Source organism: Microtus pennsylvanicus, chromosome 4 (assembly GCF_037038515.1).
Source record: "Microtus pennsylvanicus isolate mMicPen1 chromosome 4, mMicPen1.hap1, whole genome shotgun sequence".
Taxonomy (NCBI): domain Eukaryota; kingdom Metazoa; phylum Chordata; class Mammalia; order Rodentia; family Cricetidae; genus Microtus; species Microtus pennsylvanicus.
The window spans coordinates 130,488,566-130,505,286 of NC_134582.1; the positions used below are offsets into that span (position 1 = coordinate 130,488,566).

General features: G+C 42.3%; 1 protein-coding gene across 1 annotated transcript in view; it reads right to left on the minus strand.

Annotated features, from left to right (window-relative positions):
* Itga8 (integrin subunit alpha 8) overlaps positions 1-16,458 on the minus strand; it is a 178,005-nt gene extending 161,547 nt beyond the window's left edge. The window contains exons 1-2 of the mRNA XM_075970501.1: positions 16,074-16,458; positions 15,314-15,447 (exon numbers count right to left, since the gene is read on the minus strand). Of these exons, the coding sequence (XP_075826616.1) occupies positions 15,314-15,447; positions 16,074-16,279 (340 nt within the window). The 5' untranslated portion in view covers positions 16,280-16,458. The remainder of the gene's footprint in view (positions 1-15,313; positions 15,448-16,073) is intronic.
* Between the last annotated feature and the right edge of the window lie 263 nt (positions 16,459-16,721).

Below are 16,721 nucleotides of genomic sequence, written 5' to 3' on the forward strand. Positions count from 1 at the left end.
ATCAGATGAACAGAATGGGAGAAAGATAAAAGCCTTGTGGTAGAAAGTACATTTATTTTTTTTAAAAAAAAGTTAATTTAAGTTATAGGAGCTAGTTGTGAGCAAGCCTAAGCTAAAGCCTAAGCTTTCACACTTACTAAAAAGTCTCTGTGTTGCTATTTGTGAGATGATGGGAGAAAGAAAAATTTGGCTACACAAAAGGGCTGGTTACATAGCTCGCCCTCAGAATGTTTTTTAAGTTTGCACAAGATGGAGTTCTATGCCAATACCAACACCAAATAAATAAAGAAGGCTGTAAATTCTTTTTTCAAGTTGAAAAAATATTTGGTTATTTTAAATGTTTCAAGCAATATGTGTTTTGCATGAAGCATGGGTTTTAGTGGTGGGCACCAAGCAGTGTTGCTAACAGTGGTCCAAAGCATTTTCTCTGTTATTTACCAATAGGATTATTTCAAATTCTGGGGGACACGTAAGACCTCAGAAAATGATTGTACCTGGTTGAAAGACAGTTTGTCATCTTGGAGTTGTACCAGTGATGAAAGACTCTTTCTTGGGTTCTTCTGTGACAAGAATGGTTCCTTTTCTTGCCTGCCTTCTTTCTTTCCTTTCTGGTTAAGGTAACTGAATATAGAGTTCTATAAGAGGGCAACTGAAAGTACATTAGGCTTCAACTTCCTGGATACACTTTCTGTTCATGGTAAACTCATCCAGCCGTTCACAATTTAAGAACAGAAAAATAAATTATTCTGTTCTGAAAATTGTGACACTTAAATTCATTTGTCAAAACCACAATTTCAATGTTTTCCCCATATGTAATCAAATATTAAGATGCTTAAATAAAATAAATTTGTGCCTTTAGAGCTTAAATAATAATGTTAATATGTATGGGTTTGGGAAGGAAATAGTAATGATTATATTACAATATCCCTATTTTATATTTTCCTTCTCTGGATGAGAACCTAATTTTTCTATAATTATTTCCATATCTAAATCATCCTCCATAGAACAGAGAACCATTCCAAGCTTCTTGTTTTGAATAACCATAGTAGCTAGCCAGTGCTATTTAGAGTTTTGTTTAGCAATAAAAATGAATGAGTTTTCTACATCATGTAACGTTATTTGAAATGTTTTTCATATGTTACTTGACTAAAGTTTTATGTAAAGTTTGTTCTGAAATTACATATGGACTTTTGTTGGGACAATGTAAGCAATTTTGGAGGGCGGGAATTCTGCTGATTTATATGGTGCAGCGAGAAGAGCAAGAAATTAGAAATAAAGAAACAAACCAAAAAGCTCCCCAAGAGAAATTATAATCCATCTGTAGAAGACTAGCTTAGGAACCAAGACAGAAACAACTCCCAAGTGTGGCAGAGAGGCTGCGGGGCAAAGTTGACTGTGGTTGGACACCTCAATTCCTGCAACTCAGTTCGCTATATCCACATTGGCTGGAATGGTTTTCTCTCTTACCTAACAACCCCAGCTATAGACATGCGCGCGTGCACATGCGCACACACACGTACACACATGCACATACACGCATGCACACACATGGATGCACACACATGCACACACATGGATGCACACACATGCACATACACACATGCACATACATGGATGCACACACACACATGCACACACGTGCACACACGCACACACATGCACATACATGCATGCACACACATGGATGCACACACACATACACACATGCACATACACGCATGCACACACATGGATGCACACACATGGATGCACACACATGCACACACGTGCACACGTGCACACACATGGATGCACACACGTGCACACACATGCACATACACACATGCACACACATGGATGCACACACACATGCACACATGTGCACACTCACTCACGTACGCGCACACACTCACCACTCTTCAACTCTGTCTCTATATCATTTTCTCCAATTTCAGCTTTCCTTGACCTACAAAATGTACACATTTCAGTCAAATATGGAATCTTGCAGCACCCCTAAATTCTTTTTTATTTTCTGCTGCTAGCACACTTCTACTTGGAATAAAATTTCATGCACTTGTTTCCCATAGGACTTAAACATTTCATGGACAGACTGTCATGTCTGTCTTGTCCATTAGTTTTGTCTGATATAAAACAATCCTACTAAGCAAGTCGGGAGTCTGCTGGATTACTTCCTCGACACTCATCAACCCTGTGGTCCACAGTTCCATCCCATCATCACTTTCTGCTGATTGCTTTTCTCAATCTCTCTCAAATCTCAAGTCGCTGCATTTCTTCCTGTCTCTGTTGCCTCGTCCCTCACGGCAGCCACTGTGTCCTTCAGCTGCAGTTGCTGACATGGCTTGCTGGTGGGATGTTTTTTCTCAAGTGTGCCATCTTCAGCTCCACTCTCAACCCAGTGGCAGAGGTTTTTCTCACTGAAAAATCAGCCATACAGAACCTTTATCTTACCAGGGTGATTCTTGTCACTTCCAACTAAAGAGACTTTAATTTGGCTCCTTGAATTTTTCATGCTTATTCTCCCTCAAATCCCTCTTCTAGATATTTCTTTATTAGAATTCTCTTTCTCTCATGGAATCACCTGGGGTCACATGCCTTGACTGTGGGTTCAGCTCTAATACCAAGAGCTTCTAATATGGGTTGTGTATCACATTTAGTTGTCAAAGTTACAGCATGCTTCTATTTAATATCCCATCTTTCATTTGCATTGAGTAATGAAAATGTCTCAGTATGGTCCCAGGAAGGTCACTGGCTAATGAAAATGTCAATATGACCTCAGGGGAATGCTTTTAAATACAGTATCCGATTGGGTTTCAGAATAAGGGTTATGTAAACTGGCTTCTCTTGGTAGCATTTGGGAACGTACACAAACTAACTCCTGTTGCTTGGTTGAATATTCCTTAGAATTTCGTCTCCTTTGTAAGAAGATGATGCATTAAAAATGACCCCAGCCATTCATCTAGTGAAACAGTTCATGCAATTTAAATTTTGGAAATAGATTTGTTTGTGTGTGCCTGTACACTTGGGTGTGTATGTGCTACAATGCGTGTGGAGATGAGAGGACAGTCTTGTGGAGTTGATTCTCTCCTTCCAGCCTTTTGTAGGCCCCAGGGATCCTCCTCAGATTGCCAGGCTTGTACAGAAGGCATCTTAGCTGCTAAGCCATCCCATCCATGCCATAGTATGATTTTTTTAAAAAAAGGAACCATTCCTGGTGTTGTTAAAATAGACACTACAGAATCCCAGACTTCTGTGTCTGCACTTTATACTTTGGGAGATCAGTGTCCAAGATGGACTTGTCCTCTGGGAGATTTTCTTTAATTCTACCCTACCCAGATACACCCATGCTATGAGGTGAGCAGACACAAAAGTATATTCATTTAGCAAGTGCATGCAGAAACACTGGTCAGTCTATTGTCTAGATATTCTGTTACTTCAATATTCCGTGTGTTCTGACTGTTCATAATATCCACACTTCCTCCTCCTTCCACAGCTTTCTCGGTCTCTTCATTCTCAGCTGACTACTTTGCTTTTTATTGCATTGATAAAAATCTGAAGACAAAGTGAAGTAAAAGGTCATTTTTTTTTCCTGCAACCCATTAATGTATCAGCCACTTGCCACTATTTTTTGTTTTGTTTTGTTTCGTTTTTTTAAGTCCTCTTTTCCAGCTAGGACTGAGAAGGAGCAGTTTTCCTTCATGATCCTCCAAGGTTAGACTTTCTGTTTATTTTAGAACCCCACCTATTCCTATCTATGTGTATCACCCTCTCTTTCAGTCAGTATTGTTCTGGTACATTCCCTCTGGTAATTTTCCGTCATATTGCAACCATGCTATGGTAATCATGTTTGATTATTACATTTCCCTGGCCCCACTTCAAACTTCTCATGCTTGCTCTATTCTGTTATCTTCTCCCAATCATTTTTTGACATATTCCCTTGAAACTGCTTTTTTAAAGCAAATGCATAACTTTCAGTTAGCAAAGCCAATCTTTTCATTCCACATCACATTTGTTGTTGACATCTCGACTTTCACCTAACAGGACACTCAATACCTTATGCACTCCCCTTTATGCCTGAGTTAGTTAGGGTTTTTATTCCTGTGAAGAGACACCATGACCACAGCAACTCAGAATTACACTTCATTGGGGTGGCTCACTTACAGCTCAGAGGTTCAGTCTATTATCATCATGGTGGGACGTGGCAGCATGCACGCACTTGGTATTGGAGAAGAAGCTGAGAGTCCTACATCTTACAGGCAGCACGAAGTGGTCTGTCTCACTGGGCATGACTTGGGCATTTATGAGACCTGCCTCCACAGTGCAGCAACACACTTCCTCCAATAAGACCACGCCTACTCCAACAATGCCACATCTCCTAATAGTGTCACCTCCTTTGGGGGTCATTTTCTCACAAACCACCAAAACACCCAATACCTTTTCAGAGATTGCGGTGCTATGGGACTCAGTTTCAATCTATATATCATCTCTTTTCTGCCCTCTCTCTCTCTCTCTCTCTCTCTCTCTCTCTCTCTCTCTCTCTCTCTCTCTCTCCTTTTGGACTACACTTGCCCCAAAAGTAAGTTATTGTTTTAAAGCTCATCTACACGTGATTTCCACACTTAATCCCAGGCATCTTGCACAAGGACTGAGTCTGTTCAACAGCCTATTAAACATTCATTTGGAGGTCAAATAAGCTTCTCAAATTTCTCATATCTGGATTCAACCCTTGATAGTTCCACCAAGGCATGCTCCTTCTCCACTGTTCCCAGCTTCTGTCCAGTTGCCCTGGGAGCTAAGGTTAAACTTTTGTTTCTCTTTCACACTGCTCATTTGATCTAGAAGGAGACCCTGCTAACTGAAATGTAAAATCCAGTTCTGCCCATCTCTCACTCTTGACTGCTCCTATTCATGTCAAGCTGTTTTTCTTTCTTTGGACAGTAGTAAGAGGTCCCTGCCTTATCCTCTTGGCTCTGTTCTGGCTTGGTGATAGTCCATTTTTTATCCAAAAGCTCAACTTATCCTTTAAAAACACCATAATTCAAATAATCCTGCTTCCTACCCAAAACTTCCCCCCCTTTTTTTTAGTATAAAACCCAAATCTCAACTCTGACTATTAAAGTACCATATAATTTAATGCTGGTCAGCACAATGAAAGACACAATACCAGGTCATAATATTAAATGTTTACATTCTGAAAGATCAAAATCCATAAGGTTTGCAGTGCCAAAAATCTAAGATCTCTGAAATCACAATCCTGAAAGATTACAGTGCCAAATGTTAAAACCCCCAAACTCTCCAAACCACAATTCCCTCTAAAGGGGAAAAGCAGGAAGGAAAGTCAAGTTCTAGGAAAAGATTTGCATGGTTTGGCTGTACACAGAATGGCTGCATCATGTCAGGCAAAACAAATGCATGGAAGCCTGCTAAGGCATTATTTTGAGTGTGTTTCCAGAGAAGAGTACTGTATCCAAATGGCCTGAGGCTTTTAGAAAGACTTTAGAAGGTTCTGGTTCACTTTATGTATTTTTGCTCTTTTGACTCCATGAAATTGCATTAGCACAATGTTGACTTAGCTTTTATGCATTGTGAATGTACTTAAAAACGTCCCTGTTTCCTCAGTAGATGAAGAGATGTCCTTTCTACGTTTGCATTTGGGAAACATAAAATGTCTACAAATCTCAACTCTTTGGTAACTGTGCGTTCAGTGGTAACCCATTGAAGGGCTATTTTTAACTTTGAGAATTTAAGCTTGGACATGCATACAATGTACTTTGTTCAAATGCACTCCCCTGCACCTCCTCCCAGATCTACTGCCCACCAAAACTTTCTTCCAACTCCAGGTACTGTTTGTTTGTTTGCTTGCTTGCTTGCTTGTTTGTTTGAGCCAATGAGTTCAGTTGGCTCAGGAACAAACTGAAAAGGGAATAGCAAGACTGTAGGATCCCAAGGTGATGGAGAACTACTGGGAAACCATGGTTTCCATGAAGTCTTTGATAGTTCTTATGAAACACTTTGCTTTAGAACGTCCATCACAGTATCTCAGATGACCGCAGTTAAAAGGCTGGCTGTACACAGTACCAACCTTTGTAAGATACATTTATACTTTTCCTTTGTAGATCTATATCTTTTTTAAATGTGTGTGTGTGTGTGTGTGTGTGTGTGTGTGTGTGTGTGTGTGCTGTGTATATGTGACTAAATACACACAGAGGACATGGCCTTCAAAATCATGTGGCTTAGGGATCATAACTCAATCTTACCCCAGTGTCTCTCTGACCTAATTTTCTCCTCTTTCTCTGCACTCTCTTCTCTCCAAGTGCAGGCCTTTCTCTATTGCCCACATACATTCACCTCCAGATTTTACCCTGGACAACACTCTTAAACACATCTCTCTCACAGGCTTCACTAAGCTGAGACCTATTCTGGAGTATCATCCCTTCAATGAAGGCTTGTTGACCACTTGGGTTAAGCAAATTAATAGTCTCTATGTGTCTACAAACCTACAGATAAGTTATAAATAAACAACAATAAAGGAGAGGTGTGTCTGCAGTACAATTGAGATGTTAGTCACCTGAAGACAGGCAGGAACTCCTGCTTATTGATGTGCCCTGATGTAATAACAGGAGTTCTGCAAAGCAGAAAAGGAGACCCAGAAGAGAGCCATGGAGAAACATGTGGTCAACACTGTGAGCTTTAAAAATGGAAAGGGCCACCAGCCAGAGAATGGGGCAGTCTGCAGCCTGGGAAAGTCAAGGAAGCAGCATTTCCCAAGAGCTTCCAGAAGGACCAGGGCTGTGCCAAGATCTTGATTTTAGCTCAGGGAGACCAATTTTAGACTTGGATTTTGAGAGCAGCACAACAATCAATGCGTGTTGTTTAAAACCCCTCAGGTGCATGCTGATTTTCTGTAGCACTAAGGGAAAACTGATGATCCACACTGTCTGAAAGAAATGCTCGTGCACATATACACAGACGCTCCTCTCTCAGCTGAAATGGAACCACCTGGTGGATGGGGGATATAGCATGGGTTATATAGGGTCCTGGAGTAAACATATTACTGCATTAATGCTGTGTGTCCTTTTCTCTGGTCTCCATGTGTCCAGATTGTAGATCCATAAAGAAGCTTTGGCAGTATCATATAAGAGTCTGTGCCCATATATTAAATACAGAGATAAAGGAAAACCAGTCTGAAATTTGCTAGGTAAATGCTGAACAGTGCAATTGCACTTGTTTGATATAAAGTATTATGGCTGAAGTGAGAACTCAGCTTGGTGACTCTTGATGGGTGGGGAACTGCAGGTTAGGACACCTTGGTGAATAGAAGCAGTCTTACCCGACATGTTTTCATTCACATCTCTCCTAACTAGTACGTTCCTCATAGTAACCTGTGTTTAAAAAATGATGAACATCGTCCCCCGTGCTGATGTGGTTGTTCCCTCTCACTCGGGGGAAATGGCTCACACTCATCATTCAAAAGATCTGTCCTTACACTTTCCAGCTTCGTTAGCTCAGAAGTCACCATAGCTTAAAGACCTTAATGCTCATGTGCTCATGGCAATAGCTACAAACTTATCAGATTCAATATATAATTTTCTTGTTATATGTTGTTCTCCAAACAGGCTTTTTTGTCTTCATGTTTAAGTTTTGTTGTTACTACTTACAGTAGGAAAATTCACTCATATGTACCTCTATGGGTTTCAGCAGTTACATTTAGCAACTATTCCCAACAATCAGGAAGCTAGAAGTTCCAGCAAGCTGCCCCAGCCTCCTCCTGCTGCCCCTCCCAAGTCGGTTCCTCCCCTTTGAAATGTTCAGCAAGCATTTCAAGAGATACCCAGTTTTGTAATGGACATCTCATCTTTACAAAAATAATCTGAAGGGCAAAGGATCGCTTTCAGCGGTGTCGACAGACCTTTGCAGTGCTACACACAGCATCAGAGATCCCAGTTCTGGCCTTTCTGCATGGCTGAGATTGAAGTGCACTCCCCCCAGACTTGTCTGGTGACATTCATCTGCGATCTTCCCATCTGCATTTCATAACAGGGCGGGACTGCTGTGAGAGGCAGAGTGTGTTGAGTATAAACCACCTATCAGCGAATCGGCTTGCTTGCCTATCTCAGATCTTACAACATGGCCTACGACTGACATTACTTCTAATCTATTTTAGAATTCGTTATACAGATACACCTCATGTGTATACAGATACACATGTTTTTGGTAAGCATGCACTTAAATTGAATTTTGAAAAATGGGACATTTTCATTAAATGTACTAAACATGTTTCTTGCCTTATAGATGAATGGATGCTTCTGATGAAATCGTCACTAGCTTTCTATATATCTTCCACAAAGATCTGCATGTGTAGCCAGACAGTTCCAGGTGAGTGCACCTCGCAGACACCTCCACAGCGTTGGCCATGATCCTCATCCTCATCATGGATGCAGGAATCTGCACAGGGCTCCAAGTGCACATCTCAGCCAATCAGCTTGAATGTCAAAGTGCAGTTTTCTTCTTTCAGAATAATTTCAAGACGATTTTCAACGTTTCTCTTAGAATGCTGCATCTGTTGCCTGGAGTATTCTTGCCAAGATCCTGGAAGCCTGTCCCCTCACACAGACTTCCAGCTTCTTGAAAGAATTTTGCAGATTAAGCAACAGGCGCCTAGTGTTCATACTACCCAACTGGCGGTGCAGCAGATCTGTTTTCCATTTCTAGTTGGAGTTTCAAGGGCTTCCTCTTTCTAATTACTTCCTCCCTCTCCCTTGGTTGCTAAGCACCGTGGGGGCCGCTGCCTCCTCTCTTCTCCTATCAGGACTCAGTGGTGTTTGTTGTGGGGAAGTCTAACCCAATGGAGATTCTTTTAGGACTGGGTGGTAGGTGTCTTTATGAGGCCAGCATATTTGGACATGGTAGCCTCAGGGATTGTTCACAGAAAAAGCAGAGGATCAGCTGAATAAGTCTTGGTCAGTCAAGATGAGCATATGGTTAGTAATATTTCTGCATATGCATTCATATACCTCTTACCTTCCATATGTCAACATATATATTTCTGCATATATAAATTCATCTATGTATATTTGTGATTAGTACAACCTCTCTCATTTATTTATTTATTTGTTTGTTTATTTATTTATTTATTTAGTGATGGAACTCAAACTCAAGGTCTCATCCATACCCAGAAATCACTCTGCCAATCAGATTCAGCCCTCATCCCGTTATCATTCCTTATCCGCATCAGTTTTCAGTGCTGGGGATTGATTCTGACTTCCCACATACTAGGCAAGCATTCTACCACTACGTGATAGCTCCACTTAAAGATGAGTCTCAGTTGTCCAAACTGGAATTGGACTCACTCATTAGCCTATACAGGTCTTGAACTGTCAACATTCTGACCGCGGGTTTCCACGTAGCTTGGATCACAGGTCTGTATGGGCACTGCTAGCTCCCTTGTGGATGTTCAAGGGCGAAGGTTATCACTAAGTCCCCTCCCCCCTCCTTTCAGCTGAGCTCCCTGGAGTGCGGCTTTCGGCTCTTCCCGAATCCCATCACATCCATGTTCTTCCTTCTGTCATTAGCTTGGGTAGCTCTGACCTATATTTTCCTTTTCTTTTGTTGCTGAAGAAAACATGATCTTCTCCCGCCCCGGGGATGGGTGCCAGGAGCGGGAGAGGCTGGAAAAGCAAGGCTCCTGTCACCCACATGTTCCCACCTCACACATGAGGAAAGCAGCGGCGCAGCCCACGCTATCACAAAACAAGCCAGTCCCAGAGCCACAGCCAGATGCTGAGAGCGGCCGTGTTCTGGGCCCAGGCAACACAAACGAAAACAGATCCCACAAAACAAGGAATTTCATGTTCCAAGCCCAACCCTGGCAAAAAAACAAAAACAAAAAAACAAACAAACAAACAAAAAAAACCCCTCACAGTTCTGAAACTTTGAAATGCCCTAATTGAATTACCTAATATTTTGGTTTTTTTAAATTATTTTCCTCTCTTTTCCACAAAGACACTACATTGAGGCAAATTCTGGAAGTCTTTCTCAGTTGGCTTAAATCAGCAGCACCTCCTACCTCTTCCTGTTCTTTCTCTCACGTGGGTCTCCAACTCTGAGTGGATCCCAGCTGTCTAACTCTGCATTCAATACTGCTGTAACCATTGTGACCAAACATTCACACATGCTGTTAGCTTCCTCTTCCAAGTCTGTCACTCGAGAATCAAAAACTGTCAAATATTTTTGGGCTGGTGCTTGGTTACAGTGGTCAACCATTTACTCCATGGCTGAAAATGCCTAGTTCATTCATCCCATCCTTTACCAGAAGGACTGTATTCTACTGATCCTTATGTCATCCACACATTGCTGTGGAAAGTGGAGGGGAAAGAAGAAATGAGCCTTGGAGCGCCACATGCATGTGGCAGATGTGAGGTTTTATTTAAGCTTTGGATGACAGGGGCACAATTCAGAGGCAAAAGGGAAAGAAATTGATTCGGCAGCTAGGAGGAATTCCACCATATTGAAGTGTGAGGGTAAGAAGAGAGAAGTGCATCTTGGGAACTACTTGATTTAGTACAGAGCAGGAAAATTATCTGCTCTCTGCACCTCCCCCATCGCCATATGCTGCCTTTAAAATCCCCCCTTCTTGACTAGAAAGGACCAGAAGTTGACGGTATTCGTGCGTTTGAAGTCCTGGGATATCAGAAACTTCCTCTTGTTTTGTATTTGTCACTTGATGTAGCAAAAAATGAAATCCAAGATGATTGATAAGGTAAAAATAAATGAAAAGCACTAAGCTTACAGGTTACTTTTGAAAGGAGGCAGTTAGTTCGTCTCAAAGATATTAAGGTAAGTTCTAAGACTAGATGACATGGCTAGCTACTTCAGTGTCTAACCTGAGAACACTTGGTTACAGAAGCAAAACAGGAAATGCTGAACATCCCAAGGCTAGGACAAGTTGAAACAACTTCATTGAATAAGCAGATTTTCTTGGGTATTCTTGGCATACAATGAGGAAACAGGCAGAGTGAAAGACATGAATAGTGGGTAGTGCCACAGAGGAATACTGACAACGTAGTGCACATATATGCCTGACATTTTCTACACTGTTCCATGGATGCCACCTTGCTCGTGTCTCTAAGTCACAGCGCCAATTTTTGCAGGAAAAGGCATGTCTACCTTTTTCCTTTCCCTGAAAACTCTGGAGGTAACCCATTAAGGACTCTGAGCAAAGATTCAGTGGGAACTTAAATAAACCAGGGACATTACAACTCATAATTTACACCAAGAACATGCCTACTTCTAAGCCTTTGGTTTCTCCAAAACTCTTGCCAAAATTGCCACTTTGTTTAGCCTCTTGGAGGAAGAAGAAGACATTTCCATTGGGGTTTGCAGATCCACCTGTGTTGGGCAGATGAGGGTTGGGCAAGAGTAAAGGGAGGGAAGGTACACAGTGCTTCTTGGACTCAACAGATCAAGACATGACTCTGTACTTGCACACCAAGAAAACCAGCTTTCTCCCGTTTCTGGAACGAGTTCAGGAAACAGCCTACGGCTGCTACTGTGTCATCATATGGTCTCAGCCATAGTTTCGCGGTTGGTTTCTTGATTCACAGAATGAATTTTACATAGTTGTTTTGTGTGAGAGATTAGGAGCGATGAACAGGAGCACAAAGGAGCTGTTATATAGTAGTCACCACTTCAGTTCATGCATCTACAGTGTTGACTATGAGACCAGAGTTGACGATGCCTGTTGCCACCTTCATCAAGTTCATGCATCTACAATACTGACTGTGAGACCCAGAGTTGGTGAAGCCTGTGGCCACCTTTCAGCCGGATTCTAATATCTCCGTATGCTCACAAAGTCCACGCTCAGGTAGAAAGCAACTTTGAGGGTTTCTGCTGTCCCTTCTTTGCACCAACTTATAGCTACTGCCAATTCCACTCTCGTGGGCCATCTGAATAGAATCACTGGACAGATTGGGTATGAAGAGACAGCACCCACTCAGGAATACACACCCCATCTCTGGGCTCCCCTCACAGATCTCCTCCTTTCTAAAACAGCAATGACAAAAAATAAAACCAAACAAACATGCAAACAAACAAAAACCTGTTTCTGGACTCACAGTACCCCCTCTTGGCTGACACGGGGATTTTTTTTTCTTTCCCAGAGATTTCTACCTTATCTTTCAGTGAAACTTCTCTCTCTCATAGGTCACTGAAGCATTAATTCCAGTCTAATCCCTTCATTTCTCTCAAAGTCTGTGCAGCCTTTATTACTCCACTGCTTTTGAAAAAACAATCTTCTTGGAGCTGAGGAGATAACACACACACGCACATACACGCACACACACAAAATCTTGTGTAGTTATTTCAGGAATATCCATTTCTTTTCCCTTCCATCCTTCCCCTTTGTTCCATTTATGAGTTCTCAAATTACTGTGACTGTGGCTGAGAAGTGTAATAGATGCTCCTCTCTATGGGGAAAAACCTCTATCCATCTAGAGGTGGAGGGTATAGCTCAGTAGCAGAGCAGTTTCCTAGTATATGCATGGTACAGGGTTTGATTACTAACCCTCCACAAAAACACAAAACAGAAATCCTGTATACATTTTCAAAACATAACCCCAATGCCTGAGAGACACCCTACTATGTCTTCAGAACCACACAAAGAAGCTACGGACCACTTCAACAGTTTCCGAGTAGCAAAGGTCTTTCCTTGATAGCATTTTCCTATGTGTGTAACTGCCAAAATCGTCCTCACTTTCCCCCTTCTGCTCTGCTGCAATATAAATCGAGCTACACTATGGGCTAAGTGCATTCCTGTGGGCCATTCTGGAAACCCAAACACAAGCTTTCTGCACAAGGCTGCTAACGAAAAGTGAACTCAAAGCCCCAAACAATTGCTTTAGAGTGAATGTTGGAAAATATTAACTACTGAAGCTTAACATGGAAAGTTTTGGCTGGAGAGGTCAATTTAAAAGTCAGTTTGATGCCTGAATTCTGTGGCTTTTATCTATTAAATCATGACATTAGTTGAGATTAGCACTTACAAAGATACTCAGGTATAGCTTATCTGGGCAGACATCAATTTTTCTTCTAGAAAATGAAAAGAAAACACTAGCTACATCCTGATTTCATACATTATGGAATGTCCTAGAAAGTTATTAAATTCAGTTGTATTTAATAACTTTCTACTTTACTACTTGGAAAAAAAACCAACCATTTCAAAATTGAAATGCTTCTTTTCTTGAATGCAAATTCAAATAGCACAATGATATGTATCTTTATGTGTCAAGATTTGGATTTAAATTTCCTTTTAAAACTATAGATTAGTGGCTGGAGAAATGGCTGAATGGTTGGCTGCTTGCTATCCTTCCAGAGGACCTGAGTGAAATTCTCAGCACCCACATCATTTGCTTCACAACACCCATGAGTCCAGACACCTTCTTCTGGCCTGTATGGGCACCCATACACACGCAACATACACAAGAAGTTGCACACAGAGATAAGTAAAAATAAATCTTTAAAAATATAATTATTTTTGTGGGGGGGAGGAAAATGGGAGGCTCTAGGGAGGCAGAAATTTTTTTCAAAAAAATTATTTTTAATATAATCATATAATTAAAATGGCATTGATTTCATGCTCATATGATCAAGTCTTAGATGAACTCTCTGTGTATTCATGTGTGTATGGTATATGCCTGTGTGCATACGTGTGTGTGTTGATGTGTTTACCCAGGTTCCATGTGTGGAAACCAAAGTTTGAGGGTCTATCCTCCCCAGTCTCTCTCTGCCTTATTGCTTGAGGCAAGGACTGTCACGGAAGCTGGAACTCACAGTTTTAGCTAAGAACAGCTCATCAGGAAACACCTGACATCTTCCTGCCTGCCACCCACCCAAGCACTGAGGTCCCAGGCTCACCCTAGGTGTTCAGCTTTGACATGGTGCTGTGGATCGCAACTCGGGTCCTCATCCATGTGCAACAAGCGCCCTACCCACCGAGCCATCTCCCCAGCCCCAGAAGTTTGGTCTTAAACTAAAGATCAGGAAGGAACTCAAACTTTATTGCTTTATTTACAAGAGGTTTCAATTTTCCAGCTGCTAAACTTAAGTGTAAAAAAATAAAAGCTTATAAACCTGGCATCAAACTGCTGAATTATTTAATAGAATAACCAACAAGATATTGTGACCCTAGATGGGCATGGAAATACAATTTGAAAAATGCTTTTATAAAACATTTTTCTAATTGGGTCATAATTCAAGGTAAGGTTTGTATAATTTTTTCTTTAAAGTTGTTTCCATGGTCATAGCCCTGGAACTACTTCCCTGTCAGCCTAAATGATACAAATTAAAGTCACAAGTACATACCACCCAATCAACTTCATAAAAATTCTGTGAAAATGGACATTCTATATAAATTCTAGATGCACGACATCTAAATACCCCCCCAAAACCCACAAGAAAAGCAAGAATGATGTCATAAAATAGCTGTGCTATGTACAAGGTATATTAAACAACTGCCCATCAAACCTTGTCAAACCCTGTCATTTGACCTGACATATTTGCATTTTTGAAAAGAGATATTTATTCTCTAATAATACATATCATTTGAATGCTAAAGTTTGGGCGGTACAAGCTAAAACACTGATGATAATGTTTTCAAAACATTACTTTTAAATTATTTTCTTAGGACCCAAAGAGAAAACAGCAGACGAAACACAACCAGACTGAATTGTTTAAAATGTATTTTCCTTTTAATTAAATAAGAAACATCTGTCTAGGGATTTTGGAAATGAATGTAATCCATCCACACTCTGCCTGTAGTATTTTGCATTCAGTGACCAATATTTTGAAAGAAAATTCTCTCTGTAAAGAATTAGAATGGCAAGCACCCCAGGTTGCAGTCTGGATCTACTGCAGGGGAAGTTTTGCCTCTGGACTCGGTTACTAGAGAACTACAAATGCTCCGAAGCCAGCCTTTTTCCAAATCTGTATTTGAGGAACACACCGATTCTCTCTATAGTCAAGGTGAGGTGGTAATTCTGGCTGTCCTTGAACTCACAGAGACCCACCTGCCTCTGCCAACTAAGTGCTAGGATTAAAGGCGTGTACCACCACGTCCCCACAAGGTCGTGTATCTTCCTATTCCTCGCAAACGTCCACTCCCCGTTAATGCTCACCTCTGAACAGTAGGGAAACAGAAGTTATCAGATTATCCCAAACACTTGGATTTACGTTAGTAGGGCAAAAAGAATGCAAAGTTGCCATGGGAATGGCTCAGGTTCTCTTTTAACCAGGGGTCACAGCGCGGAATACTATCACTTACTGGTGGTGTCAAACGGTATCTGCTTGCATTGTGCAGATCCCTCTGCGGGCCAGGGACAGTAGTAGACAGCTCCCCCTTCCACGATATCCGGCTGGCTAGTGTTGGCTTTGGGCGCCCCCACCAAGACGCTGGCTCTACGAAAGGGTTTAAGAAAGTCACTTCTCAGGGACCTGTGCGCACAAAATGCAGTCCATAGCAGCATAGTCACTGGACTGCCATAGGGAGCACAAACAGATTTACGATGGAAAGACTGTCAAACTTGATTTTCATTTTGGAAGACTATGAGCATCAAAAACCTGGTTTTGGGAGAGGCTGCCAATGTTTCTGAATATCTAGGTGGATATTCTACTATCTAGGTGGAGGTAGGTGGAGATTGGTGGGGAAAAGCAGAGGTCAGATCCCAACTGCCTGCAACCTAAGGCACTGGCATCCTGACCTTAGCTGATATGAGCTCGGTAGAAACAGACTGTATCGTCGTCTTTATTTTTAAAATCAGTCTGTCCGTTCCCATTCTCTCCTTTGTATGATGCTCCTGTCTTTGAGTCCGGACTTCTACACAAGTGGTGTGTCTTCAAGGTTCCCAGGGCTCATCTATCTAGCATGAGTCATGAAAGAAAAGAAATTGGTAGGAAATCCGACCCCTAGTAGGCAGTTGGCTAGAATCTCAGACTCTCTTTCCTCTAGGCTGCGGGGTCAGGCGAGGAGGAACTGGTACAGGACCCGGGAGCAAGCGCGCCACTAACCCAATCCAGAAACTTACGTGCGCACATCAGGTATGTAGAAGTCCAGTGAATAGCCGAAGTAGCTGCCCTCGGGGCCAGTGTACACCGTTAGCTTGTCCACATCCAAGTTGAACGCCAGCGTCGTGGGGGACCACAGCATCCCCAGCGCGGCCGAGACGCAACAGAGACACGCGAACGTAGGCGCCCGGTTCCCCCAAGGACCGCGGTGGGTTCCCGCAGACATCGCCCTCCGCCCCGAATGCTGTTCACCCGGGATCGGGAGCCGTGGAGTCCGGAGGAAAAGGCCTGATGCTCCCCAGAGGCCGGTGTCCCCGGTTGGTGAGCTCGGCGCGTCCACAGTGACAGTCCGCGTCCTGTGCGGCCGGCGATCCCGTGGCTCTGGGCTTACAGCGTCGGATCCCGCGCTCGACCTACTCCAGTCTAGGGCCGGCGCGCTCTCGGCGCCCTCCAGTGGCTGGTTCCCAAGCTGCGGGCCGGAGCCTGGCTCCAGGACGGGGGCAATCACCAGATGCCTCCGTGGAGACTGCAATAATAGTTGCGATTTTAAAGGCCATCTAAATTTCAAGCCATTATTTTGGAGAAGTAGTGTTCTAAAAGGGACAAAAGTATACTGTTTTCCCACAGTTGTGCGGCTCCGATGCAAAAGTGTCTCCCACCTCCAGATA